General features: G+C 41.3%; 1 protein-coding gene across 5 annotated transcripts in view; it reads left to right on the top strand.

Moving 5' to 3' along the window:
* 4921528I07Rik (RIKEN cDNA 4921528I07 gene) overlaps positions 1 to 25411 on the top strand; it is a 79370-nt gene extending 53959 nt beyond the window's left edge. For 2 of the 5 annotated variants that reach the window (XM_035096924.1, NM_001384245.1), the window contains 13 exons: positions 46 to 70; positions 1789 to 1902; positions 8599 to 8660; positions 9365 to 9386; positions 14465 to 14578; positions 19033 to 19100; positions 19552 to 19576; positions 21009 to 21049; positions 21469 to 21493; positions 21710 to 21781; positions 22637 to 22693; positions 24087 to 24217; positions 25144 to 25411. In XM_035096924.1, coding sequence (XP_034952815.1) covers positions 46 to 70; positions 1789 to 1902; positions 8599 to 8660; positions 9365 to 9386; positions 14465 to 14578; positions 19033 to 19100; positions 19552 to 19576; positions 21009 to 21049; positions 21469 to 21493; positions 21710 to 21781; positions 22637 to 22693; positions 24087 to 24193 — 732 coding nt within the window. In that variant the 3' untranslated portion in view covers positions 24194 to 24217; positions 25144 to 25411. Of the gene's footprint in view, positions 1 to 45; positions 71 to 1788; positions 1903 to 8598; positions 8661 to 9364; positions 9387 to 14464; positions 14579 to 19032; positions 19101 to 19551; positions 19577 to 21008; positions 21050 to 21468; positions 21494 to 21709; positions 21782 to 22636; positions 22694 to 24086; positions 24218 to 24770; positions 24843 to 25123 lie in introns of those variants that run through there. The other 3 variants (XM_035096926.1, XM_035096927.1, XM_035096925.1) reach the window with 3 other exon arrangements.
* The last annotated feature ends 1047 nt before the right edge of the window (positions 25412 to 26458 follow it).

Genomic DNA, 26458 nt, shown 5'->3' with positions numbered 1-26458 from the left:
GCATGACCTGCACTGCATACTCTTTTTCTCTCCTTTAAATTTCAGGTGGAAGAAAGAAAACAGAGACGCAGTATGTATTGCCAAGTCTCTTAAGACACATTTTAGAAACAAATGTGTCAATTTTGGGTAAACTGATACGTGAATGTAACACTATAAGTTACCTCTTGAGAAGAACTTTGACTTTGGTTTTAAAAATGGTAGTTTCCTAAGTTAAAAAAAAAAGGCTAAAGTCATTTGTGTAGACTCACTGGATCCATCTATGATCCCTGTAGTTAGTTTGGAATGGTGTATACCAGGTTGCATCTAAATCTGTTTTTGTCCAAGATAGTCATCCAGATTACCCACTCCAATCTCTAGTGAGAAGCTATTGAATTACCATAATAAGATACACATTTTACCTACAAAATATGAGTTGAAAGTTCATGAAATGTGGTGCATTCATTTCTTTATGGTGTTCTCTATGAGGTGAATGATGAGGCTCTCCATGCAATCAACAGACACTTTGTGGAGCAAGGACTTAGTGATGCCTATATTCCAAGCATCTTCCTTCAGTAGGTCAAAATCACAGAGATCCCAGACTCTGCCTTGACTACCTCAGTGGGCAGAGCCGGGACATTGCTCTCCATCTGCCTGTACACATGCATCCACAAGCATGAGAGGTAGAAATCCCATACACTTCTAGGCAGACCACAGATTCTGACAATGGGAGCCCCACACTGTATGAAGGGACATTTGTCACCTACAATGACACCAAGCTGCCTTTCCAGTCTCCTCCAGTTGAGGGTTTATCTAGGTGTGACCAGATAAAGAAGCTCCCATTTGCACACCTTCATGTGAGAACGGGGTTGCACTGACTTGGAGTCTGAGTCATCAGTGGGGCTCTGCAGGCTTTGGTGCCCTCCCGATTCTGTTCCTCAGTGACCAGACTCAGTCACTGAGAGGCAGGTCACAGTGTGAGGATGGTAGAGGAAGACCCTGTTCACTGATCAAGGAATCCCACAACTTCTTTTGGGTTGAAAGGTAGATTATACCTTCAGTTGTATCTGTCAGGGAAGATGGCCACTGATGCATGAATGCAGCTATCATTGTAACCTTGGGTGAAAAGTCAGAGGGCCTCACAGCTTCTTACCTCCCCTACATCACACTAAGGCAATGCCATACATTGCCTGTGAGATATAGTTGATAAGAATGAAGAGTAAACAAGTGTTGTACAATGTTCTGGAATGAATGCATTCCTGAGTCCAGGCGCAGTTACTCCTATGCAGCTGAGGTCTTCTGGCCTGTCACAGACATCACAGGGCACTCCAGCAATGCCTGTGGTTTCTCCTACAGTGTACACTAAAGAGATTGATCTGTTCTAGCCTAGTGAGTCTCATGGGAAGTCCTTCTCAACCAACTAAGAAGGAAGTCTTTGTGTTGTAGTGAACAGTTGGTGGCTGAAGGCATTGCATGGGTGTGGCTGTGTGCTTGTGGCTCTAAGAAGGGTTAGAGTGATGCCCATTGGGCAGCACACTCACACAGCATGCTCAATCGTGTGGCTCTTCCTTCTGTGTTTCCATATCCATGTATATTTAGGCTTTATCTAGGATTCCTGTGATGTCCATTCAATGCCTAACTCCTTGTACATGACATGCATGTACAAGGATCCTCCTGAAGCACCAGTCTCACTCTGATGACTGTACCTGGAACAAGCAGTCAGATCAAAGGCACAAATACTCAGTAGTTGTTAGTTTGCTTGAGTTTTCTACCAAAAGGTGACAAAACTTCATCTTTTTAATGTATTCCTAGTTACTGCACTATTAAAAAGAGTTGAAGAGAAGCAAGCTATGGCCCCTCCAGAGGTTTGTGGACCACAAGTCTGTAACATTCCTTCGCCTAAAACAAATGTCAGGCATGATAAAGGTACTGTGTGAATTCTAATTATCTATACTGGGTGATAATTTTTTTGTCTCATATGTCAATGTATAGAAAAGTTTAAGGCTTTTTTTCCTATGGAAACAATGCTGATATATCTATGTCTTTAATTGAAATACAACCACAGAGTTTAAAAATGCATTCAGTTTTTGGTCTCTCATTCAATAGCATGAACCAGTTCAAAGCTGAAGCACATCTTGCCCGAGTCAGGAGGTTTTCCCCTGTAGAGACAGGATTTGGTGACTTGCCCTCTAGTGCTTTCTCTCCTATGAGAGTGATGTAAATTGATTGTAGCAGATCTTTCTTTTTTTTTTTTCCATTTTTTATTAGGTATTTAACTCATTTACATTTCCAATGCTATACCAAAAGTCCCCCATATCCACCCACCCCCACTCCCCTGCCCACCCACTCCCCCTTTTTGGCCCTGGTATTCCCCTGTACTGGGGCATATAAAGTTTGCAAGTCCAATGAGCCTCTCTTTCCAGTGATGTCCGACTAGGCCATCTTTTGATACATATGCAGCTAGAGTCAAGAGCTCCGGGGTACTGGTTAGTTCATAATGTTGTTCCACCTATAGGGTTGCAGATCCCTTTAGCTCCTTGGCTACTTTCTCTAGCTCCTCCATTGGGAGCCCTATGATCCATCCATTAGCTGACTGTGAGCATCCACTTCTGTGTTTGCTAGGCCCCGGCATAGTCTCACAAGAGACAGCTACATCTGGGTCCTTTCAATAAAATCTTTCTAGTGTATGCAATGGTGTCAGCGTTTGGATGCTGATTATGGGGTGGATCCCTGGATATGGCAGTCTCTACATGGTCCATCCTTTTATCTCAGCTCCAAACTTTGTCTCTGTAACTCCTTCCATGGGTGTTTTGTTCCCAAATCTAAGGAGGGGCATAGTGTCCACACTTCAGTCTTCATTCTTCTTGAGTTTCATGTGTTTAGCAAATTATATCTTATATCTTGGTTATCCTAGGTTTGGGGCTAATATCCACTTATCAGTGAATACATATTGTGTGAGTTTCTTTGTGAATGTGTTACCTCACTCAGGATGATGCCCTCCAGGTCCATCCATTTGGCTAGGAATTTCATAAATTCATTCTTTTTAATAGCTGAGTAGTACTCCATTGTGTAGATGTACCACATTTTCTGTATCCATTCCTCTGTTGAGGGGCATCTGGGTTCTTTCCAGCTTCTGGCTATTATAAATAAGGCTGCTATGAACATAGTGGAGCATGTGTCCTTCTTACCAGTTGGGGCATCTTCTGGATATATGCCCAGGAGAGGTATTGCTGGATCCTCCGGTAGTACTATGTCCAGTTTTCTGAGGAACCGCCAGACTGATTTCCAGAGTGGTTGTACAAGCCTGCACTCCCACCAACAATGGAGGAGTGTTCCTCTTTCTCCACATCCACGCCAGCATCTGCTGTCACCCGAATTTTTGATCTTAGCCATTCTGACTGGTGTGAGCAGATCTTTCTAAAGAGTGACCTGGTATATGTCCAGTGACCCATGATTGAGGGTTGAAGTCAAACCAGGTACCAGAATGCCTTATCTTAATCAAGTGGCAAAGATCCCAGAAATGGTCAGGTTACACCTGTGTTTAGAGATGAGAGTGTGGGGACAATATCTGTAAGGATGGGGAAAGGAGAGATTTGTGTACTTTTCTACTTACCGGTGCACACTGCTCATGGTGCCTGGGGTGCTCTGCTTTACTTGCCATCGTGTTGCTTGTACACAGTTTTCCCCAGACTACCGTGATACTACCAAACACCCAGGATTTCAAGTTCAGTGACTAGCAGTACATTTCAATTGTGTTGTGCCCTATCTAAATAATTTTTGCAGTTGTTATAAAATACCATGGAGGAAACAACGTAAAGAAGTAATATTTTATTTTTCAGTGTAATATAAGCTTACAGATCATTTACACAGGGAAGTTATGTAAATGGAAGTTTGTGGCAGAGTCACATTACAACTTGTCCAAAAAGGGGGTGGGGTGGGTGCCCTAAAGAAATAGAAGCAGTTATTAATAGTCTCCCAGCCAAAAAAAGCCCAGGACCAGACGGGTTTAGTGCAGAGTTCTATCAGACCTTCAAAGAAGATCTAACTCCAGTTCTGCACAAACTTTTTCACAAGATAGAAGTAGAAGGTATTCTACCCAACTCATTTTATGAAGCCACTATTACTCTGATACCTAAACCACAGAAAGATCCAACAAAGATAGAGAACTTCAGACCAATTTCTCTTATGAACATCGATGCAAAAATTCTTAATAAAATTCTCGCTAACCGAATCCAAGAACACATTAAAGCAATCATCCATCCTGACCAAGTAGGTTTTATTCCAGGGATGCAGGGATGGTTTAATATACGAAAATCCATCAATGTAATCCATTATATAAACAAACTCAAAGACAAAAACCACATGATCATCTCGTTAGATGCAGAAAAAGCATTTGACAAGATCCAACACCCATTCATGATAAAAGTACTGGAAAGATCAGGAATTCAAGGCCAATACCTAAACATGATAAAAGCAATCTACAGCAAACCAGTAGCCAACATCAAAGTAAATGGAGAGAAGCTGGAAGCAATCCCACTAAAATCAGGGACTAGACAAGGCTGCCCACTTTCTCCCTACCTTTTCAACATAGTACTTGAAGTATTAGCCAGAGCAATTCGACAACAAAAGGAGATCAAGGGGATACAAATTGGAAAAGAGGAAGTCAAAATATCACTTTTTGCAGATGATATGATAGTATATATAAGTGACCCTAAAAATTCCAACAGAGAACTCCTAAACCTGATAAACAGCTTCGGTGAAGTAGCTGGATATAAAATTAACTCAAACAAGTCAATGGCCTTTCTCTACACAAAGAATAAACAGGCTGAGAAAGAAATTAGGGAAACAACACCCTTCTCAATAGCCACAAATAATATAAAATATCTTGGCGTGACTCTAACGAAGGAAGTGAAAGATCTGTATGATAAAAACTTCAAGTCCCTGAAGAAAGAAATTAAAGAAGATCTCAGAAGATGGAAAGATCTCCCATGCTCATGGATTGGCAGGACCAACATTGTAAAAATGGCTATCTTGCCAAAAGCAATCTACAGATTCAATGCAATCCCCATTAAAATTCCAACTCAATTCTTCAACGAATTAGAAGGAGCAATTTGCAAATTCATCTGGAATAACAAAAAACCGAGGATAGCAAAAACTCTTCTCAAGGATAAAAGAACCTCTGGTGGAATCACCATGCCTGACCTAAAGCTTTACTACAGAGCAATTGTGATAAAAACTGCATGGTACTGGTATAGAGACAGACAAGTGGACCAATGGAATAGAATTGAAGACCCAGAAATGAACCCACACACCTATGGTCACTTGATCTTCGACAAGGGAGCCAAAACCATCCAGTGGAAAAAAGACAGCATTTTCAACAATTGGTGCTGGCACAACTGGTTGTTATCATGTAGAAGAATGCGAATCGATCCATACTTATCTCCTTGTACTAAGGTCAAATCTAAGTGGATCAAGGAACTTCACATAAAACCAGAGACACTGAAACTTATAGAGGAGAAAGTGGGGAAAAGCCTTGAAGATATGGGCACAGGGGAAAAATTCCTGAACAGAACAGCAATGGCTTGTGCTGTAAGATCGAGAATTGACAAATGGGACCTAATGAAACTCCAAAGTTTCTGCAAGGCAAAAGACACTGTCTATAAGACAAAAAGACCACCAACAGACTGGGAAAGGATCTTTACCTATCCTAAATCAGATAGGGGACTAATATCCAACATATATAAAGAACTCAAGAAGGTGGACCTCAGAAAATCAAATAACCCCCTTAAAAAATGGGGCTCAGAACTGAACAAAGAATTCTCACCTGAGGAATACCGAATGGCAGAGAAGCACCTGAAAAAATGTTCAACATCCTTAATCATCAGGGAAATGCAAATCAAAACAACCCTGAGATTCCACCTCACACCAGTCAGAATGGCTAAGATCAAAAATTCAGGTGACAGCAGATGCTGGCGAGGATGTGGAGAAAGAGGAACACTCCTCCATTGTTGGTGGGATTGCAGGCTTGTACAACCACTCTGGAAATCAGTCTGGCGGTTCCTCAGAAAATTGGACCTAGTACTACCGGAGGATCCAGCAATACCTCTCCTGGGCATATATCCAGAAGAAGCCCCAACTGGTAAGAAGGACACATGCTCCACTATGTTCATAGCAGCCTTATTTATAATAGCCAGAAACTGGAAAGAACCCAGATGCCCCTCAACAGAGGAATGGATACAGAAAATGTGGTACATCTACACAATGGAGTACTACTCAGCTATTAAAAAGAATGAATTTATGAAATTCCTAGCTAAATGGATGGACCTGGAGAGCATCATCCTGAGTGAGGTAACACAATCACAAAGGAACTCACACAATATGTACTCACTGATAAGTGGATACTAGCCCAAAACCTAGGATACCCACGATATAAGATACAATTTCCTAAACACATGAAACTCAAGAAAAATGAAGACTGAAGTGTGGACACTATGCCCCTCCTTAGAAGTGGGAACAAAACACCCATGGAAGGAGTTACAGAAACAAAGTATGGAGCTGAGATGAAAGGATGGACCATGTAGAGACTGCCATATCCAGGGATCCACCCCATAATCAGCTTCCAAATGCTGACACCATTGCATACACTAGCAAGATTTTACTGAAAGGACCCAGATGTAGCTGTCTCTTGTGAGACTATGCCGGGGCCTAGCAAACACAGAAGTGGATGCTCACAGTCAGCTAATGGATGGATCACAGGGCTCCCAATGGAGGAGCTAGAGAAAGTAGCCAAGGAGCTAAAGGGATCTTCAACCCTATAGGTGGAACAACATTATGAACTAACCAGTACCCCTGAGCTCTTGACTCTAGCTGCATATGTATCAAAAGATGGCCTAGTCGGCCATCACTGGAAAGAGAGGCCCATTGGACACGCAGACTTTGTGTGCCCCGGTACAGGGGAACGCCAGGGCCAAAGGGGGGGAGTGGGTGGGTAGGGGAGTGGGGGTGGGTGGGTAAGGGGGACTTTTGGTATAGCATTGGAAATGTAAATGAGCTAAATACCTAATTAAAAAAAAAAAAGAAGTAATATTTTATTTTTCAGTGTAATATAAGCTTACAGATCATTTACACAGGGAAGTTATGTAAATGGAAGTTTGTGGCAGAGTCACATTACAACTTGTCCAAAAAGGGGGTGGGGTGGGTGCAGATATAAACATCACAACGAAGAAATGTTATAAAGGCCAGAAAACTGTATGTTTATAAACACATAAAAGACATAGATTATCAATTTTGCTATGTACTTCTATAAAATGTGCACCATATATGACAAATTATTACAATTTACCTCTTTTTAGTCACACTTTCCAAGACCGTATCATTCTTTACCTTTGAGGGATAATTTCATATAATACAAGTCTCCACTTTAAAATAGTTGTGTACAGAAAACAACAGACTGTGCAGATGGCGCCATGGGTAAGAACACTTGCTGTGAACACTAGCTGTGAACTACTAGTTTGAATGCCCAGCACACACACACACACACACACACACACACACCCCAAGAGTGGGGCATTTCTGTACACACCTGTAACCCCAGCAGAGTCAGGGCCAAAAAATGGAAAATTCTGGGTTTTGCAGACTTCTAGTCTAGGTCCAGCATCTACACCTTGATTGAAGGAAGGAAGTGGGGAGACATGGAAAAGCAAGATTGTTTCAATTTACACTTAGAGAATTTAATGTGACTACTTTATTTATATAATTCTACCCCCCTTCTCCCCAGTCCAACATATCCCATGTTCTCCCTTCAAATATATGACCTCTTCAATGATAAATATCATTGCTACATAAACACTTGTGTTTATTTAATGTTGCTCTTACGTATACATGTTTAGTGCTGCTATTTGAAACCAAGCTATGAGGGAGGTTCATCCCTAGAGAAAACTGATTCATATTCCATTCTCTCTCTCTCTCTCTCTCTCTCTCTCTCTCTCTCTCTCTCTCTCTCTCTCTCTCTCTCTCTCTCATCACTGATTAGGCATAGCTCTTGATCCAAGGTGGTCAGTCAATAGATGCTGGCATGATGCAGGCCCTGTTTGAGCAACTGTATTAATATTTCATGTGTTTATCATCCCTTTCATGTCTAGAAGACACTATCTAGCAGCATCTATCCTGTCCTGCCATCTCTTAGAATCTTTCCACTCATCTTCCAAAATGTTCCCTGAGCATTTTGACATGTAGAGGTTATCTTTTCCATGTACAGATTTAGGAACCCACAGTTTGTCCTCTGACCTCCACAGGCAAACTGAGGCACAGTGGTCCCTCCAAATGGAATACATGTGAAGACTTGTGTTTCATCTTACATGTCAAAGACCAGTTATTTTATGCTGATTTGGGTTCCTCCTATCTGGAAATGGGACAATTCTGTTACTCATACCTCTCCATGTCTTTCTTCACTTTAATTTACGTTCAAGGGAAAGCAGTTCAGCAGCAGCCCAGCCATCCTGTTCATTAGGTCTAGTCACATGTGCTAAGTCCTTGTACTTTTATCCTCACCAAGCAAAGATGCTGCCTAAGTAGTAAGCAGTACCATGAGCTGACTGTCAATGTCTGTCCCCCTCGTCTTAGCAGAGAATGCCACTGCAGCTTCACCACTGAGCAAAGACCATACATCACAGTCTGTGACAATGGTAAGAAGGCCATTCTTTCTATAAGATAGAAAAGTTACTTTGCTGATCTTTAGCTTAGGGAAGAAGAAGAAATAGAGTTTTATGAGCTTGTTCCTGTCTGATTAGAGCATAAAACTTTCAGTGTCGGGCAACATAGTTTGTGCACAGAAACCTTTTTATCTGAATAAAAAGTTCCTCATTAGACAAATGGTGTATAATAGTTATTTAAAAGTTATCAGGCATACCATCTATAAGAATGTGTGCTTTTCCTTAGGGGTCCGCTCCTACTTGTTTCTTGAGTCTGTCATCCAGAATGAGTTTGAGTCATTCCCCAAAACTATGTAGTGGGAAGCTTCCTGCAATGGATATTTGAATGCTGAGGGTGTAATACATTTCAAACATGAGCATTCAGGCAAATAATTGGAGCCCCCATAGAGGAATTAATCTCACAAAACAGATTATTAAGGTGGTCTGCCAACCAAAGGTGCTCTGATCTTACGTTGAGTCAACATAAGCCTGCAACATATTAGTTTTTGCCACAAAGTGCATAGCCTGGGTTTTCTGTGACATCATCACATAAAGTATTATACAAGCCCTTTTTATGTCTTTTTCCTATTGTACTTTACACTGTGCTGGGTCACAAGTATAAACCAAAGAACTATGCAGACAAAGCTCAGCATGTTTTCTCATGAGCCTCAAAGTGTTTTCTTTCCTTTTAATTACAGGTGGAACCCAAAGGATGTAAATGTATGTATTATGGAATTTCTTTCTCAGGACACATTTTAGATAAGAATTGTAGAAATTCTAGCTGTCTTTTGTCTGGTACACTACAGTGATATAAGATTTCTATTGGGATGAAAATTGGGAGTTAAAAGGGGGATACCTGAAGTACCCAGTCATGGCCCTGTGTCTACAGTAACTGCTTTCAACTGGAATGCCTTTAGTTTGGGAGGGGGTGGGTTCTATGCACCAGGCAGTGACTACATAGGTTTTTCCCCAGGACAGTTATCCCCGTTATACAATCCACCTCCCAGTGACAAATTTGTCAATTAAAAAAGGAAGATACACATTTTACCTACAAAAATGTGCTTTAACCTCGCCATACCAATGGGCACCAGATTTATTTCTTTGTGCAGCTTTCAGTAGAATCATAACCCAAAGTGTAGAGGTAACTCATCAGCCTCTGTAGCCATAGAGCTTAAGGAATACTCCATTAAGGGTTCAGCAATCCCTGTGCGAGTGTTCCAGCTTCCTAGCATCTGTCTCCAGTAAGCACACCTAGTGAGATACATGCACTGACAAGCACCAGCAGTCAGCAGAAGCCTGGGCAGTGCTCTTTATCTCCCTGAAGACATTCACAAGTATAGTAGATGAGAAAGTCCACATGCTCGATCAGATCAGAGAGTTTGAGTGCAGGAAGACACTACATTAAAATAAATAGGTTGAGTGTGTTTGATAACTGGACTTACAATAGAAATGGCTCATTACAGTTAGAACTGGTGAAAAGGCTCACCAGACTAGACAACATTAACAGGATCTCAAAGAGCAATGTCATGGACAATTTATGGGCAATGTCTACTAAGAACTCCAGTCAGCCCTTGGTTATTGAGCAGTGATGGATCAGTCCTTTTGTTATATATACTTCTTTAAATCTAAGCTCAATTTTGAGTTCCAATATTACTTGTATCACCGGTGGTCAGTCTTCATGCTGCCTGTTGAGTCTGAGGACTCAGTGCAACGTTATAGGCAACTCTGAGTAATATAGGCAACTCTGAGTTATATAGGCAACTCTGTGTAATATAGGCAACTCTGAGTTATATAGGCAACTCTGAGTTATATAGGCAACTCTGAGTTATATAGGCAACTCTGAGTTATACAGGCAAGTCTGAGTTATATAGGCAAGTCTGAGTTATATAGGCAACTCTGAGTTATATAGGCAACTCTGAGTTATATAGGCAACTCTGAGTTATACAGGCAACTCTGAGTTATACAGGCAAGTCTGAGTTATATAGGCAAGTCTGAGTTATATAGGCAAGTCTGAGTTATATAGGCAACTCTGAGTTATATAGGCAAGTCTGAGTTATATAGGCAAGTCTGAGTTATATAGGCAAGTCTGAGTTATACAGGCAACTCTGAGTTATACAGCCAAGTCTGAGTTATACAGGCAACTCTGAGTTATACAGGCAACTCTGAGTTATATAGGCAACTCTGAGTTATATAGGCAACTCTGAGTTATATAGGCAACTCTGAGTTATATAGGCAACTCTGAGTTATATAGGCAACTCTGAGTTATATAGGCAAGTCTGAGTTATATAGGTAACTCTGAGTTATATAGGCAAGTCTGAGTTATATAGGCAAGTCTGAGTTATATAGGCAACTCTGAGTTATATAGGCAACTCTGAGTTATATAGGCAAGTCTGAGTTATATAGGCAACTCTGAGTTCTATAGGCAACTCTGAGTTATATAGGCAACTCTGAGTTCTATAGGCAACTCTGAGTTCTATAGGCAACTCTGAGTTATACAGGCAACTCTGAGTTATACAGGCAACTCTGAGTTATACAGGCAACTCTGAGTTATACAGGCAACTCTGAGTTATATAGGCAACTCTGAGTTATATAGGCAACTCTGAGTTATATAGGCAACTCTGAGTTATATAGGCAAGTCTGAGTTATATAGGCAAGTCTGAGTTATATAGGCAAGTCTGAGTTATATAGGCAAGTCTGAGTTATATAGGCAAGTCTGAGTTATATAGGCAAGTCTGAGTTATATAGGCAAGTCTGAGTTATATAGGCAGCTCTGAGTTATATAGGCAACTCTGAGTTATATAGGCAGCTCTGAGTTATATAGGCAACTCTGAGTTATATAGGCAACTCTGAGTTATATAGGCAACTCTGAGTTATATAGGCAACTCTGAGTTATATAGGCAACTCTGAGTTATATAGGCAAGTCTGAGTTATATAGGCAACTCTGAGTTATATAGGCAACTCTGAGTTATATAGGCAACTCTGAGTTATATAGGCAAGTCTGAGTTATATAGGCAACTCTGAGTTATATAGGCAAGTCTGAGATATAGGCAACTCTGAGTTATATAGGCAAGTCTGAGTTATATAGGCAACTCAGAGTTATACAGGCAACTCAGAGTTATACAGGCAAGTCTGAGTTATACAGGCAAGTCTGAGTTATACAGGCAACTCTGAGTTATACAGGCAAGTCTGAGTTATACAGGCAAGTCTGAGTTATACAGGCAAGTCTGAGTTATACAGGCAAGTCTGAGTTATACAGGCAACTCTGAGTTATATAGGCAACTCTGAGTTATACAGGCAAGTCTGAGTTATACAGGCAACTCTGAGTTATACAGGCAACTCTGAGTTATACAGGCAACTCTGAGTTATACAGGCAACTCTGAGTTATATAGGCAACTCTGAGTTACATAGGCAACTCTGAGTTACATAGGCAACTCTGAGTTACATAGGCAACTCTGAGTTACATAGGCAACTCTGAGTTACATAGGCAACTCTGAGTTATATAGGCAACTCTGAGTTACATAGGCAACTCTGAGTTACATAGGCAACTCTGAGTTACACAGGCAACTCTGAGTTACACAGGCAACTCTGAGTTACATAGGCAAGTCTGAGTTACATAGGCAACTCTGATTTACATAGGCAACTCTGAGTTATATAGGCAAGTCTGAGTTATATAGGCAAGTCTGAGTTATATAGGCAAGTCTGAGTTATATAGGCAAGTCTGAGTTATATAGGCAAGTCTGAGTTATATAGGCAAGTCTGAGTTATATAGGCAACTCTGAGTTATATAGGCAACTCTGAGTTATATAGGCAAGTCTGAGTTATATAGGCAAGTCTGAGTTATATAGGCAACTCTGAGTTATATAGGCAACTCTGAGTTATATAGGCAAGTCTGAGTTATATAGGCAAGTCTGAGTTATATAGGCAACTCTGAGTTATATAGGCAAGTCTGAGTTAGATAGGCAAGTCTGAGTTAGATAGGCAAATCTGAGTTAGATAGGCAAGTCTGAGTTAGATAGGCAACTCTGTGTTAGATAGGCAAGTCTGAGTTATATAGGCAAGTCTGAGTTATATAGGCAACTCTGAGTTATATAGGCAAGTCTGAGTTATATAGGCAAGTCTGAGTTATATAGGCAAGTCTGAGTTAGATAGGCAAGTCTGAGTTATATAGGCAAGTCTGAGTTAGATAGGCAAGTCTGAGTTATATAGGCAAGTCTGAGTTATATAGACATGGACTGGCTGGGATGCTGCATGTGTTAAAGTACCTTCACAGTCAGGCCTTTGACTTGAAAAGAATTTGTCACAGAGAGCTAATGTGGGCAGGATGTATAGTCCAGTTGGTTTAGTGTATTCCTAGCATGTGAAAGGTCCTATTTTTGATCCCATGGACTATAATATGTGCCCATGGTGGCACACTGTGTGAACCCAGATCTCCTGAACTGGAGGAGTAAAGAGTAAATTCAATCTCATCCTTTTATACATTGGTATTTTAAGCCTAATCTTGGAGCAAAGGCATTCTGGAAATTAAAAAAGCGCATATAAAGAGTGGGCTTGAGGCAAATGCTCCCGGGAAAAGGAGGTTTTAGAAACTGGACTTTGAAGAGTCAGAATAGAGAAGGTACGGCATAAACGTAATGTACCACTTAATGTCCCACACTGTCCTTCTAGCTTCACTTTATCTGGGTTGTCCACGTAGTGGCTGAGGATGTTTGTCATCTAGAAAGCAACATGCATGCATATCATGCAAATGCCAGACCACCTTTCATGCCTTGTCATGTTGAAGACATCAAGGTTTAGTTAATATAAGAGAAATTTTGTTTTTGCCAAACCATCTCATGTGACAACTTGATTTAAAATAATTTGGAGTCTAAGTATTTCTGAGAAATATAAAAGAATCTATAATTCCTGTTGATCCAAATCATTCACTGGGAGGCATGTGATAGGTTGCAGATGTAGAAGGAAGGCCACATATTTGTACTAAGCCAGGGTTCTCCACTCCTTTTGGATAAAACTCCGATTTTGAGTCAGGCATTGAAAGATAGAGACCATCTCTCTCTCTCAAGCTGCTTCTATCAGAATTTGATCACAATGAAAAGAATATAATATAGTAGGCAAAGATGAAAAATAAGATGTTGTACAATATTCTATATTTTCCAGCTCACTTAATGCAATACCATATGTTCTCCATGACTTGTAAATGCCATGATTAAGTAAAAAATGAAAACTCAACAACAGTCATGTTTCCCGACCTGGATCCAGTGGAATACTCACTCTGAATTCAGTCACCAGAGTCTAGCTTAATTCCTCTGGTATTTAACAAACCTCATTTCTGACAAACATCTGATATTTAACAAACAAAGAGCATTTCTGCTCTACGTGAACATTTCCTTATGTTTTACCATGTAGGGTTATCTTTGAAACCTGAAATCCTCATGGGAAATCCTTCTGAAACTTACATTGTTTGAGAGAAAGCATGGAGAAAAGAATAATTATATGAGCAACGTTGCATAGTTGTGTTTCTCAGATGGATATGGCTCCCATCTTGTTCCATGCACATAACGCACTCAAGGCCTGCTGCTCTTGCTGTGTTGTCATAGCCACACAAGTGTAGCTGTTGCCTAAGGTGTCTGTGTAGTGCTTAATCACAAAACGCAGGGACTTCCCTGAAGCACCATCCTGATGCTGATGATTAACTGGAAACAGGGAATGAGGTCATTTTGACAAACACACAAGCATGATTAATTTTCTGTTTTGCTGCCATAAAGCTAACCTAACTCTCCCTGTTGTGAATGTATTCCCAGTTTCTTCAGTCTTTAGAAAATTTTATAGGACGGACTCAAGTCCCCCCCAGGCTCCGGAGAAACCTTCAGCCCTTAAAGGTGCATCCAAAGAAACCCAACCAACTATTAAAACAGGTACTGTAAATACTGAGGATTTGCTTCAGTTATCTGTAGTAGTTGATTATCCTAGGTACCTTATGTAAAACTGAACAGATTTAGCATGTTTTAATAAGTGAAAAATGCTAATGTATCTATCTCTCAGTAGAAATGCAACCCTAAAATCTACAAATGTACCTAATCTCACTTCAGCTCTCATTGAATAACATGAACTAGAGGAAAGCCGAGGCACATGTTGGATAGGCCAGTGTGCTTCACCTGATGTAGGCAGGACCAGGTGAGCCACTCTCGGTACTGCTTGCCCCCACATGTGAGTGATCCATGTGGATTAGATCTGAAGAGTAGAGGTGAATTATATAAAAATCCTTCGTGGTCAGATTGAGTGGAAGAGGGTCCCAGCAGTGGTCATGTTACACTCTGCGTTTGGGAGAATGACAGAGTGGGAAAGAAATCGTAAGGACAAGGAAAACGGAAAGTTTCTCTGATTTTCCTCTTTCAGAGGCATAAGGATAAGCAGTAGATGTCTATGGAAATGATACCTAAATTATTTTCCACCCCCTTTAAAAAATACTTTGAGAAAAACAACCTAGAGATGAAAGGTTTATTTTGCCCCTTAACTTGAGAATGCAGAGCATCTATAAAGAGAGAGGAGCCCAAAGTGGTGTCACGTTATAACCACAGGTCAATGTTTAGACCTGTTTCAAGGGCACCCAGAGAATGGCATAGCTAAAGTGGCAGAAAGACTTTTGAGCTTGGCCTGGGAAATAAAGGTCAACTGTGTGATTTTTAGTTCCTTTGTAGTCTCATCTCCTCACCCTGCACTAAGTGGCATGTAACATGACTAAGGCAATGGAGATTAGAGAGCTGGCCCTGTCTTACAACCACTGATCTAGTGGGTGGGGAAGAACCTTGACTTTTCCAGCTTTGGGCATTTTTTTTTTCATGCATTCTGAGATCAATATATCAGATGCAGAGGGTGGATTTGATAGTTCCCATGAACTAGTAGCATCCATGTACCAGGGCTTAGGGACATGATTTCAGCCCTCCTAGGATCTATCTGGACATTGCCTGTCTATCTTCTATGCTTTAATGTACTTGTATATTTCACTCTAAGAATAAGAAGTCCGTTTCCTCCAAACATCTTCAGTAGGTTTAAGGAGGTATATCTGGTTCTCGTGCATTCTCATTGTGTACTGCTAGCTTTGGTCATCTTCACTGTAATCTTGGGGGCTCCTGCTTCTAAGGAGTTTGCTCCATGACGACCCAGTCCTCTCCTCCAGCCCACGCTCTTCACTCTGCTAACAACTTATAAGCTCTTTCTCTGTCCTTCTCTAACATCTTCCTCCTGATCAGTACCACCTTGACTCTGAGCTCTGTGCCTGGCAATACATGGGATCTTGGGCTTCCTTAGCATTTGGAGAGAGACAGAGACAGAGACAGAAATAGAGACAGAGATAGAGACAGAGGGGAGAGAGATAGAGACAGAGAGAGAGAGAGAGAAGAGAGGAGAGGAGGGGAGGGGAGGGAGAGGGAGAGGGGAGGGAGAGGGGAGGGAGAGGAGAGGGAGAGGAGAGGGAGAGGAGAGGAGAGGAGAAGAGAAGAGAAGAGAAGAGAAGAGAAGAGAGGAGAGGAGAAGAGAAGAGAGGAGAAGAGAAGAGAAGAGAAGAGAAGAGAGGAGAAGAGGTGAGAAGAGAATGGCCTGGTGTAGTGGCACACACTTTTCATCCTAGCACTTGGGAGGCAGAGGCAGGTGTATCTCTGAGTCCAAGGCTAGCCTGGTCTACAGACCGAGTTCCAGGACAGCTACACAGAAAAATCCTGCCTTGAAAGGACAGTAAGAAAAGAAAAACAAAAACTAATCCAAAGAACTCTAAAGTATACTAGATGTCCTATAAATACTATAGCATCCAGAAACATGTTTATTATAAATAAATAAAATGGATGATTCATTTTTTAATTCCACAAAATGTATGTAGAATGTTAAAAATCAAAATATTTTTCTATTTACAAACACCCTGGATATGTGGTGTTTGACATTAGAAATACATGACACCATCATTCTATGCAGATAATGTTCTGAAAGAAGAGCATTTGACATGAAAGCAATGGGACCTGAGTCTGAATCAATAAGACACACATAGAAAGAGCAGACAGATATGTCTGTGCTTATAACCATAGCACTGTCTGTGGTAGGGACAAGAGCACATCTCTGCCAGTCTAACTTGAGCTTCAGTGAGAGACCCTGCTGAAGGGAAGAAATCAGAGAAGTGAACAACACAGCAGACTAGTGGATACTTTCTTGTGGCCTCCAGGAAAATGGGCACAGGCAGGTACTCACTCAAAGGCATGGATATACCACAAGCTGAGGATACTTACATGCCCACGTACACATGGACTCAAGGACACTGAACTTTAAACATATTTTAGTTTGATGTTTCTTTGGTATATAAATCCTTTGCCTACCTATGTTTATGTGTATGCACCTTGTGAGTGCCTCGTGCAGCCAGAGGTCAGAGGACAGGTCAGATCCTCTAGAACTAAAGTTGCAGATGAACATGAGCCACCATCTAGATTCTGGGAATCAAAACCAGCTAACTTGCAAAAGCAACAATTGTTTTTAACCTCTCAGCCATCTCTCCAGCTCCTAGCACTTGGTTGCTTATATGGCAACACATGGCTTCTGAGATACTCTAATCCCTGTATAGAGTAACTCAAAAGTATACTCTTTTCTATGAACATTTGTGTGTACATTTAAACTTATAATTTTTGATTTAGCCTTTTCACACATCTTTGGTGCTATCCCACCTCTGTCCTACCCGGCCATCCTTCTCCCGCTCAGATCACACTCTCCATTTTACCTCCATATCACCTGCCCCCTTGAATATCTGTCTACCAATTAATTCTGCCTTTCCATGCTCCTAGACTTTACAGGTTCTCCAAAGTAAACACACAAATGCTAAGTTTCACACTAAAATAGGATGGGTGTTATGATAATGTCCTTTTAAAGCTACCATTTTAAAAATTGGAGTCTTATTAGCACATTTCTGCATATGGCCATATTTCCTGTTCTCAAATATATCTTAATGGTTTTTGTAAACAAGACATTGCTATAAAATGAATGGTTTTGTCTACTTTGAAATTAGTGTTTGAAATCTTACATTTTTAGTGACTTTCTGAATGAATTTAGAATAATTATTCTCTTTCACGAAGTGTGTCCACGGCTTTCGAATAAGTTTTAACTGTATAGAAACAATGAGTATCCTAGACTTTATTCTGGAACTGTGTTGCTCAGTTGGGGGGTATCTTCAATACACCAGAGAGTATAGAATTCTAAGCACTACCTTCCTATCTGAAGATAGCTTCAATATCAATGGGAAAGACATAAAGCTTCATGTCTTGGCTGTACTTAGAAGAGTCTCTCTCTGTCTCTCTCTGTCTCTCTGTCTCTCTGTCTCTCTCTCTCGTGAGTGTGTGTGAGTGTGTGGGTGTGTGTGCATGTGTGCATGTGTGCATGTGTGTCTGTGTGTCTGTGTATGTGTGTGTGTATGTACATTGTCCTCCACGATTGTGGGTTTTAGATTGTCAGAAGAATGTGGGAAGCATGTAGGTCATCCCCACACTATTCATTTCATTGTGATTTCATTCTATGGAATGTTTGCCTCTGAGGAAACCCCCAGAAAAACATGGTCAGTCCATGCTTTCAGCAGCAGATTCCTTGGGAAAATTCTTTTCTCGTCCAAGGACAGAAATTATGTAGCTCTATTGCTCCACTCTGAAACTAATGTCTGCTCCAGAGAAAAGCTTTGCAGTAACCCCACCTCGGTCCTGCTCCAACACAATTTCTAAGGTCGTCCTTTCCCTGGTTATATGACTGTCCCTTTGTAGTCCATGCACTGAGCTGAGGAGTGGAGCATGACACCACTGAAGGTTAAATGCCATGTAGTTCATTGTACTTGAGTACCCACCTTCTGGGTTGCTGTGAGCCTCAATGGTTGCCAGGATTCTGGGTTACCCAGATGTACTGCAGAGTGGAGACATTTTCATAGTCTTTACTTTCTTATGTTCACCGCTGCCACTCTATAAGCCATATTCCATTGGGTACCCTGGATTATCTGATCATCAAGAGATTATCCTTGAGAGTTCGTACGAGATGCAACCTAGCATAAGTTTAAACTCATATTTTTGGTCTTAGAAGACCAACTCTCTGGTCTAAAAGTGATTTATATGAGTAAGAGACTTGAAACATTGGAAGACTTTCTTGCTCTCATCCTTTGCTATCATCATAGTTCAAGTGTTCCATTTTCCTCTCTTCCTTGCTCCTCATTGACTCAGTGCATTCACTGAGGTTGCTCCAGTAGCCACTCAATCTAGCCTTTACAGCACAGACATCCTGTTGTATAAGTTAAGCCGTGTTCTCTAAGGAAGCCATGGCCCAAAGCCACCAGCGGTTAACCGTTACTCTGTCTTCCTAGGAAGTCAGTGTACACCTGAAATTAAAGAAATATTTTGTAAAAAAGAAGAGTTTGAATATCATGATGAGGTAAGGTGACTTTTCTTTGGCTAAAATAGAAATGTTTCTGTCTGAATTTCCTATTTCATTTGAGTTTGGCTCTCAAAATATGGTAGCATTGTTATGCATACTATGCTCTGTTTTCTGGAATGATAGAATAGTCCCTTATCAATAAAAGCCTTATGGGGAAAGAGCTTTTGTGAATGGCACAGTCAGGTCCAGGATGGATGCTATCACTCATCCCTCTTGGAAATGATGTTCTTCCTTGAATTAACTACTTTGCAGTTGATGACTGAACGGGAGTGAAAGATGCATCATTCACGAAAAGATGTGGGTTTGTCACAGATATATCTTATCTCTTCTGCCATCTATTAATGTTGGCAGTACCATGCTTTTTCAGTACTAAGGAAGAGAAATAAAGACATGTGCCTACAAGTCACATGGAGTTGCCCACATAATGTCTTTTTTTCTGTAATTTCAGGGGTCCTGGGAAGAATACCAAAGCTGTAAGTATTATTTAACCCCTTGCTGAGAAAGAAAATGTAATTGCTAACATAGGTCTGGCATCTCTTACTGGCTTCTCTTTGATGGGCCAACCAACTTGTTATTTCTGGAAGCAAGTCAACATGTTGTTTTTTGGGCTTTTGTTTTGTTTTATTTTATTTTATTTTTTAAGGTTCTTCTAGATATTCTTTTATAGTCAAGTTTCTGCTTAGGTTTCCGTGAGACTGTGTACAGAGAATGCTGGGGGTTGTGTGCTTCAGTGGCCTGTGATTTTGAGTGTATGAGATTCTGTGTGGTGTCATGGTTTATGGGAGACATAGTTCACACTTTAATTGAAATTTATAGTTTATTATCTCATTGGTCTGCTTGGCATTTGTGCCTGGATATTGTTATCATCCTTGCTTCAGAAAACAGCCTAAGGATTCCTGACTCTCAAAACTGTGTACAGAGGGAAAGTGAAAACATGAGTCCGTTCATGCTGTGGAATGCCTTTTCTCCCTTGGTTGAGCCTTAAATTCATTTAAGAAGTACTGAAGACAATAGCATCATGGCTGACAGTGCAGCATGTGGTTCAGAGGTGCTGCCCATCCATGAAGAGTTGTGTCTGCTGTCCAGTTGACTGCATATGTAAACTAAGATTTTGCCACAGATGCTTGACAGCATTCATGTGAACAGTCCGAAGACTCCCTGCTGTGTCTGGTCCTTTTTACACAGTCCTTTGAAGTTAAAAGCATGAAGGACCCTAAGGTGGCTATATCAGTAGGTTTTGGACTTGTTGTAGAAGTTGACCTGAAACATAAAAATAAAATTAATCAAGTACTATAGTACACTTGATAATAGCACTGTGAGAAATAAGATTTTCCAAACTAGCTTGCCAATCACCAAGGAAAGATTTAGTTGAAAAGTCCTGGGCAATTCTGAAAACCACCTGCTAGTGACACAGATCTAGTGTTAACAATTACACATACTGAGCTTTAAAACTTTTTTTAAATTAAATCATGTCATTTTTCTTTTTTCTCTTTCTGACCATCCTCATACTGCCTACCTTGTTCTCTCTCAAATTCATGTCTTCTGAACACCATTCGTGTGGTGTGTGTGTGTGTGTGTGTGTGTGTAATGTATGTATGTATGGGTCTCCTGTTTGGTTTAAAAATATCAACTAATCAGCTCTGAAAACTTATATGCAAATAAGCAAAGTGTGGATCAGCTGGATTTCTTTTGTATTGTTTACAGGGGTTTTAGCTAAGGAGCAAGGATCATAGGTATCATTTTGTTCTGGTTTTGCCCCTCTTTTGAACATCCTTCTACAGTGGAGAATGGACTCAAAGCAGTCCAAGTTATCTCCATATACTCATATGCAAATTGAGAATGTTCCCTGGGGCTTTTATAATCGCTAGTTATTAACAACCTGACAGATACTCTGTTTTATCCTAGATTTCCCACATGGTATCCATGTTCCAGATTCAAGACAAACCGTAAGAATGCCTTTGTTCATCTTCTATAGAAATGCAGGTCTAATGGTATTCCAATTGTGTTGCTTTTTGAAAATTGGTTTTCTCTGTGGAATTCAGAGAATTGTTTGTTTATTTGTCTGTTTTACCAGTGGATCTCCAGCTTTCTGGTGTGATGGCCATCACTATATTCATTAAAATTGAACCACAGAGGCAGTTCCCTCAAAAATGACTGTTCCTGATCTATTAAGGATTGTGTGCCTGCAATATAAATGGGCTGGAAGGTTCACTGTTGGAAAGACTCTTTCCATCTTTACCTGTGTCATTTGCAGCACCATACGATATATGTCTATTGTTCTCTAAATCATCCAGAGAAACCCAGGCCATTGTGACATATATAATATGAGCCAATCCTGACAATACTTTTCTTTTTATTGTTGCAGATTGCTTCCACCCTGATAGGGAGTTGTAAGTATCTGAAATCCCTCCCTTGTTCAGGAAATATCTTAGTGTTTCATTTCTGAGAAACCTCACTCCAGGTCCCTGTTGGGAAGAAGGGTTGAAGGTTAAATGAGAGATATTGATTCTGCCATTGACTCTCCATGGAAAATCCCAAGCAGAACTGGGATTAATTTCAAGCCAGTGTGACTTCATGTGGCACACTCTGTTCTGATTTTCTTGCAGGTATAGCCGAGGTGGGAGATACAGATATGGAAAAAGAACAAAATACTCTGGATAGTACAGAGAATTTTCCTGGTAAGTAACAGAATGCCCTGAGGAGATCAACAGGAAAGGGGCTCATGAAGCAGTTGGGTTGTACATTCTGCTTGCCAGGCTGAGGCAGTGGGAAAGGCATCAGTGAGATGTAGGTTGGTTTGATTCTCCTTCCAGCTGTAATGGTAACATATAGAAGCAAAGCACAGCAAGCCCCACTGGCAATTAAAGATGAGGCAGGGGAGTTGGGGGAATAGCTTTTTAAGCAAGAGCACTGACTGCTCTACCAGAGGACTGAGATTCTAATCTCAGCACCCCACGTTGCTTCTTACATCCATCCATAAAGCCAGTTCCAGCGTATCTGAAGACCTCCTCTGGTCTTGATTTGCACTGCATGCATATGGTACACAGGCACTCATATGCAGGCAATACAGCTGAAATAAATTTAAAAATAAAAGCATTCTCCCTGCCTCTGATGATACCAAAGCTCCAAGCCTTTCATTGTAATTAGGAGATCTCCTTGTGCAATGCTTGTTTGACATCTGGCATTCCCTTCTGATCATTGATTTATGATAGAACTATCAGTGGAGTACAACTCTATAGTCACTGATATGAACCTGAATACAAAGGTCATGAAGTGGGGGCCCAATAATGCCGAAGAAGGAAATCCTTTATCACAGCACCTCTATGGTCCTCTCTTGCCTGTTAAGTCTCTCTATAAAGGGCACTCTATGAAGGGTGAATGGAAGAGTGAGTGGTCTGGCCTCACTGTAGCACCCTCTGTAACATGAGGAGTCCAGGAGCCAGTGGAAAGTTGAAGCTAATCTGGTGTGAACCAATGTGGCTATATCTTCTGCAGGCAGAGGTGAGTGAGCCACTCTGTTTATTTTCTTGCAGAAGCCATAGAAGTCCAGCAGTGGGAATTGAGAAAAACATCGAACACTGTTGCTCCTGGTAGGTAACTGCATTCTCAGTCTATACTGTCATATGGGGAAGGTGTCAGAAGGGGAAAAGCATAGAGGGAAGGATAGATATATGTGAGCTCATTACCAGCCTGTGCTCTTCACACTAAACTGACCTGTAGGGTGAATGGGTCAAAGAACATGTTGACACCTGCATTGGAAACTCTGGCCTAGTACTTGAACTCTGGTCCAGCTATGACCTCCTTTTCAGACATCCCTAGTTCAGAGTGTGCACATATATTCCCAGGATTTAAAAGGCATGGCCACTTGTATTTTCTTTCCAGTGTCCTTTCTGGCTTTATCCTCCTACCTGTGTCTGGACCTCATTTTCCTGCCTTGTCTCATCAGATCTCCTTAGTTTGTCTTCCTGTGTGTCACATCTTTCCTCTGAGCTCTCTGGGACTTTTGTGTACTTCATGTTTAGTACATTTCTCACCTGTCTTCTCTTGTCTAGAGTATGAATCAATGGAGAGTATATTCACCAACGTCTTCTGTGAAACCCTGCAGTGGGGTCAGGTTTTTCTTTATTGAGAAATATGTATGTATGTATGTATGTATGTATGTATGTATGAATGTTTGTCTGGCTGTCTGACTGTCCTGTATTCTACTTTGGATGCATTGACTCTGCCTGTGTAAACTCAAGGAGGACTCCTCCTTCTGATTAATGTGTCCACAGAGATGCAGGAGCCCACCTCATAGGCCACATTGTCTGAACACCCTAATTCTGTCTCTTATCCACAGTCTTGTCCACCCTCTTGGTGCCTAGCAATCCATAAAACCCTTCTACCTTGTTATGGATTCTGCTAACTGGCCAGCAGCTATGACGTATCCATCTAATATGTGGTTCCCTGCATTCCTTCCCATTTTGTGCCTATGTTTATTCAGTTGTACTCTTCCCTTGAAATTTGGCCTCACTTGAATCCCATAAAAATTTCACAGGACAGCCAAAAACAAGTGGGAAGTGTATACAATGGGACATTGCTTAGGGACATGCCCAGTAAGATATAGTTGAATCTTACCAGATCATCTGCTTCATGCCTTCCCTGTGGAACAGTGGGGAAAGGTTGTATTTGCCTCACTGGGGAAAGCCGGGGAGCTGAACAGAGTGGGGACAGGGTTGCTGGTCACAGCACAATCAGCAAGAAAAGCATTGTTTCTGATGTAAGAGGAGACCCAAAGGGAACATCCAAAAGTTGCAATCAACAAAATAACAACCAATAGAATTTTTTCCCAGACACTGTTGATATAAGAAAGGTAGGGTATGTGTTTGAAGTCACTCACCTAGTAAGGTCAACTTGATCCTTGCAAGAAATACCCAACAGGGTCCCAGAGCTTTGTGCCACAACTCATTTACTAATTTGAACCTATTTCTACTCTATTTCCAGCTGTCAATGTATTATTTTTAGCACCACCAACATCTTCGGATGACGAAGAGTATTATACACCCATAAAAAGAAAGAAGAGGAGGAAAAAGAGGAGGCGCTATTACTAAGCGAAAGCCTCCATTATTGCTCCAGTAAGTACAGCACACCCAGAGGCTTCAGGAACTTGAAAAGCATTGAAAGGGGTTAGGGGGAGTGCACAGAGAAACAGAAACAGAGACAGACGTTCTGAGCCTCCAGTTTACCAGGATAAAGAATTGCTGTATCAAAACCTTGTAGAGTTGTCAGGAGATATTGAGAAAAGAAGGATGGTTGCAGGGTGGGGGGCTGATGGTGAGCGGGTTGGGGTTTGGAAGGACAATGTTAACAAGATAGAACAGCAGTCTGGGGTACAAATCCCAAGGTGGGAAGGAATCCGGCCTCCAAGGAAACCAACAGAACATGGGAAGTCCCCATGGAGGGTTTCTTACTTAGGGTCACCATTGCTGTGATGAAACACCATACAAAACTTGGGAAGGACAGGGTTTATTTGGCTTACATAGCCTTAATCACAGACCGTTGAGAGAAGCCAATTCAGGAACTCAAACAGTGATGGAACCTGGGGGCAACATTGATGCAGAGGCCATAGAGGACTCCTGCTTACTGCTCCTTAATGGCTTACACAGCCCACTTTCTTATAGAATACAGGATCATGAGCCTATGGATGGCCCCAAACACAATATGCTGAGCTCTCTCACATCAATCACTAAGAAAATGACCTGTAAGTTTGCCTCCAGCCTGGTCTTGTAGAGGCAATTTCTCCACTGAGGCGCCCTCCTCTCAGATGCCTTTAGCTTGTGTCAAGTTGACATTAAAATAGCCAAGACTAAGGTCATGAGAGTGGAAGGCAAATACATAAGTCATGAAGTACCGTGAGGTTGGTGGTACTAATCATGTCAATGAATATATAAATGGCATCAAGAGTCAGAGTGGGGAAGTAGGGCTGAAAGGTTGAGAGTGGAGAAACCTTGCCATGCAAGACTCAATAACACTCAGTACAGTGTACCCTTCTTCATCCTAGGCAGGCTGGTTCAGACCATTCACCACTGGGGCAGGACCACCTGCTGTGCTGCTTCTCATCTCTCTCCTTTGATGTGACACTGCCTGCCCCCTGCCTGAGGCCACACCAGGTTCTCCAAGATTTTCTGGAATTATCAGCAAACTGTGAATTTAGGAGTTTCTGTTAAAAGGCCATTCTGACCACTTAACTAGAAACTTGGAGTGACTGGGGGTGGGCTTCCCTCTTTATAAAGCACAGGCATTATTAAACATTTGAGCCTTGATCAGAATCCTGTCTTGGTTCCATCTCTCTCTCTTCTGCCTAGTTTCCCTTTCTTTCAGCTCCAGGTTGTATCCCAGGCTCAAACCCAGACATGAGAGCCGCAGGCCGGCCCCAACAATTTGGTGTCCCACCCAGGGCCTGGGAAAGGCAGAGGACACTGGAAGAAACACTGCTGGTTTGGAGCTCCATGGACGAAGAAAAGAATTAAAGAAAATTCGTACTGGAGAAGCAACAGGCAAAAGGTTGCTAAGGCGTGGTTCAGGCTAAGCTGGAACAGCGCTAACCCCGAGTGCTGGATTCGCTTAGGTGCAGCAGTGATATCAGGATCTAGGAACTTAACAGGCAGTCGGCCGAAGCTTCCAGAAGCTGCTTTTTAGGTGAGAGAAATAAAAGGGTTTGGATTTAATAATCAGGCAGATTGGCCGCAGCCTAAGAACTGCATCAGGTGGGAGGAAAACTCTCCCAGAGACAGAGATTATTCCCTCTGTGCCCTACAGCAGAAGTTCTCTGCCCTCTTTTTTTTTTTTTTTTTTTTTTTTTTTTTTTTGTCTAAGGTCTTGTCTAATGTCTGGTGCACCGGTCTGTTCACGTGTTCAGTTCGTGTGTGTTTTTGTCTAGTCGTCTGAATGACTGAATGTTCTAAGTTTTGTGTTGGAAAATAAAAGATGGCTAAATCTTTCTCTGCTGGTATAGCAAAGCCAAGAGTGGCCACATGCTTTAGCCAGGATCAGGCACAGCAGGAGGGCACCTGCTGGAAAAACTGTTTTTTAAAAAAGGGAGTCTGCAGCATCATGGTTTTGGGGCGAAAAAGCTGATAGATTTTTTTTTTCCTAAGAAAATTCTCTGCATTCGTGATTATTGCGTTTAGCTACTGACAAAGTGCTTTTTATTTTGTAATTATAGCTAGAAAAATTAATATTCACTGATTGGTCTAAGTGTAGCTGCTTCATTTGGTTTTTTACTAGTAATGTGCTCTAAGTGTCTTCATCACAAGAGTATCAGCTCATAAATTATTGGTTAGGATTAAATTATTGTTACATTGGTAACAGAAGGT

The sequence above is a fragment of the Mus musculus genome, chromosome 9 (assembly GCF_000001635.26).
Source record: "Mus musculus strain C57BL/6J chromosome 9, GRCm38.p6 C57BL/6J".
Taxonomy (NCBI): Eukaryota; Metazoa; Chordata; class Mammalia; order Rodentia; family Muridae; genus Mus; species Mus musculus.
The sequence above is the reverse complement of the archived record's forward strand: the minus strand, read 5'-3'. Positions and strand labels throughout refer to the sequence as shown.